Source organism: Trypanosoma rangeli (assembly GCF_003719475.1).
Source record: "Trypanosoma rangeli strain AM80 chromosome Unknown Tra_15.4_contig_00819, whole genome shotgun sequence".
NCBI lineage: Eukaryota > Euglenozoa > Kinetoplastea > Trypanosomatida > Trypanosomatidae > Trypanosoma > Trypanosoma rangeli.
Window position 1 is genome coordinate 1 of NW_021706575.1, and position 2850 is coordinate 2850.

The 2850-nt window shown below is 48.8% G+C and overlaps 2 protein-coding genes across 2 annotated transcripts; one reads left to right on the top strand and one right to left on the bottom strand.

The window, feature by feature from the left end:
- On the top strand, positions 1-481 carry TraAM80_10169 (uncharacterized protein; the record flags this gene model as incomplete). The annotated part of the gene is made up of 1 exon (XM_029386809.1): positions 1-481. A coding segment is annotated over one exon (481 nt), but the record flags the coding sequence as incomplete, so codon positions are not given.
- A 1184-nt stretch (positions 482-1665) lies between these two features.
- Positions 1666-2583, bottom strand: TraAM80_10170 (NADH-cytochrome B5 reductase; the record flags this gene model as incomplete). The annotated part of the gene is made up of 1 exon (XM_029386810.1): positions 1666-2583. The coding sequence occupies one exon, from the start codon at positions 2581-2583 to the stop codon at positions 1666-1668; it is 918 nt and encodes a 305-aa protein (XP_029233331.1).
- Positions 2584-2850: the final 267 nt, after the last annotated feature.

Here is a 2850-nt window from a genome sequence, read left to right on the forward strand (position 1 = left end):
GTGCAACTGTCTTTGTCCCGCGGTTGCGCAGCGCCCAAAGCAGCCTATACTTCTCAGTAAGCACCTGTTGCGCTCCCACCGTAGTGGCGCATGTTCTAGGCAATTCGGTTGCCCCACTGATCCGTACCTATTGCTTCGGGCGCTGCCAGCCCAAGCGCAAAGCCCGCACACTGCGTTCGCACTGTCACAACGCCTCCTGCTAGGGCGCTCGTGGCCCTGTGGAAGATTGTGGGACCACACATCCTTGACCCATGCGCAGGCGCTTCAGCTCCTCAGGCCCCCCCGTCTCCGTGCGACACCGGAAACTCGCCCGCCCACTTTCCAACAGAGCCGCCTGGTAAAAAACAAAAACAAAACAAAACGCATTTTAATCAAACAACGCCACAGTTTCGCCACACACCGCGCCGCGGTACTGGGAAATGTGGCCCAGCAGAACCTCGCCCTCGTCCTCAGTGTTCCCTGCTCTCGACCATGCGGCTAAACGACGCCCCTTCCCGGCAGTTTGAACTAACAAAGATGCGCATGGCTGCAGAGAGTCCCATGTCTTACCTATGACCCCCAAAGTGAAAATACAACAACACAGAAGACCACAGTTTGATCGGGTGCACCCAGTAACCCCCACTCAACATGTGGTTTAATCCACACACCCGCATACACATATAGTCAGATAAATTCATCAAACAAACGCATGATAACTGGGGCATCGTTGCCAACTCACAAAGTGGCAGCTCTTGGGCTTCCCTGCAACCCCCGAACTCTCCTCCGCGTGTGTGTGTGGGGGGGGCGGGGGGTCAGCAGCAGTAGGAGGTTATTGGATGGAAAGACAAAAAAAGAACTGCATTAGCTGCCCTTCAACGCGGTATCTTTGAAATAATAACAAAAAAGAAAAACAATTAGCCCGTAAAGAAACAACATAGTTGGAAAAAAAAACATGCTAATCCATTTACCTCAACCACCCTGTAACTTCCTTCCCACCAGCTTCAAACAAAGAAAAAAAAAACGGTAATGAGGTTAATAACTTTTTGTCACCATCATTGCCCTCCTCCCACAAGAGGAATTCCCAGTGAATCCGCAAAAAGTGCAACCCATTTTCGTTTTTTACGCTCACTCCATTTACAGCCATATTCATGTCTCTTCTTCTCTTACATCGTCTTTATGTCGCTCTTATATTTTCAAGAACTCCTTATTTCTCATCCCTAATTCTTTGTTTGCTCTCTTCTCTTCTTGCCACGTGTGTTATGGGAAGTTTGCGTTCCACACCCTTATTTCCGCCAGGCTTGTTTCTTCACTGGGGAAACGAGCTTCCCACATGCCTTCCATTTCGCTAACTAATCCTTCTTTAAAAAAAAGAACAAAGAGAAACAAGGACGCAACGACAAAGGGCATGGTTTTGCGCCACATGAGTATCATGTGCTAATTATCTCCACTTCCAGCTCGCAACCTTTTTCGCTGTTCATGATCCTCCAACCTCTGCCCTCAAGTGTGTGAGAGGTGCCTCCATGACGACAATGACAGATAGTCGTTTTCCTTTCTTTTCGATGAGAAAAACAGGGAGGGGAAGTTATTGCCCACTTCCACCTTCTCATTCTATCATTCCTGCATGTGTATATCATCACCACTATTCCCTCTATCCCGTCTTGTGTTTCCGCGTTTCATCCCTCTTGTTCAAAAAGCAAACATGTCTTCATTGGCGTAACCAAGTTTTCCCAGATTTGGTCTCACAGCCTTCTCAACCATCATGGGTGGGCCGCACATCAACGCAACGACGCGGTTGTACTTGTGATTCTTGGGCTTCAGAACAGGTACATGCGCCCGCAGCGTTGCCTCATCTACGTGGCCAGTGCCGTACTTCCATTGAGGAGAAACATCACGACTGATCATGTACCACACCGTCATCCTCTGATCCCTCGCGCACTCATCCAGCTCCTTCCGAAGCAGAATATCTTCCTCCGTCTGATTGGCATACACAAGCGCGATCTCTGTGCGATCTTCAGGGGATTTCATGATGGCACGAATAAGCTGCATCATCGGTGTGATGCCCGTGCCACCTGCCACCATTGTCAGTGCATCTGCATGCGTCTTCGTCACTTCACCCTTACTGTCACTGACAGTAAAATTTCCATTTCCCAAGTACACAAACTTTCCTACAGGACCCCGCATTTCCACCATACTCCCAAGAGGGAGATTGTACAAGTGCTGCGACAAACGGCCACCGTTTGGAAACTTAGGGTGAACGTTTTTGAAGTACACTTTGATAAGAAAATCCACATAACCGACGTCGTCATCGGAGGTAACAGGAGTGTACGCATGCTGCACCATCTCCGACTTTCCCTCTGCGTTCACGACCGCACTCCGAACGTAAATGTGTTGTCCAATAGGAAGCCCAAGACGTTGTGTTGACGAGTGCAAGCCAAAACGAAAAATGAAGCTGTTATGGCTCACAGGGATTTTGTTCACCAGCTTGAAAGACTCATATTTAGACGCATCCAGGGCCACCTTCTCTCCAAAGATGAGAAAACCCTTCGAATAAAGAAGCAATACTGTCACCACAAGGATGAAAGCAGCAACAATGAACGAAAGCATGCCCAAAGAATATGCCTGTGTGCGTGTAGAACAAATACAACTTCCTAAACCAAACCTTCGTTAGTGCAGACACACCACTGTAAAGCGGATACGGGTGCCTCTAATTTGATATTCTGTATTTTCCACGAAATAGAGCAGCCAACACGGAAAAAAAAAATGCGTGCCTGGTGGGGGTCTTTGCTCCTTCTCCCCGTACAAGGAAATAACGAAACAAGGCGATCGTGGTTTGGCTCAGCGAACGCATCCCCCCACACCGGAGGAAGCCCA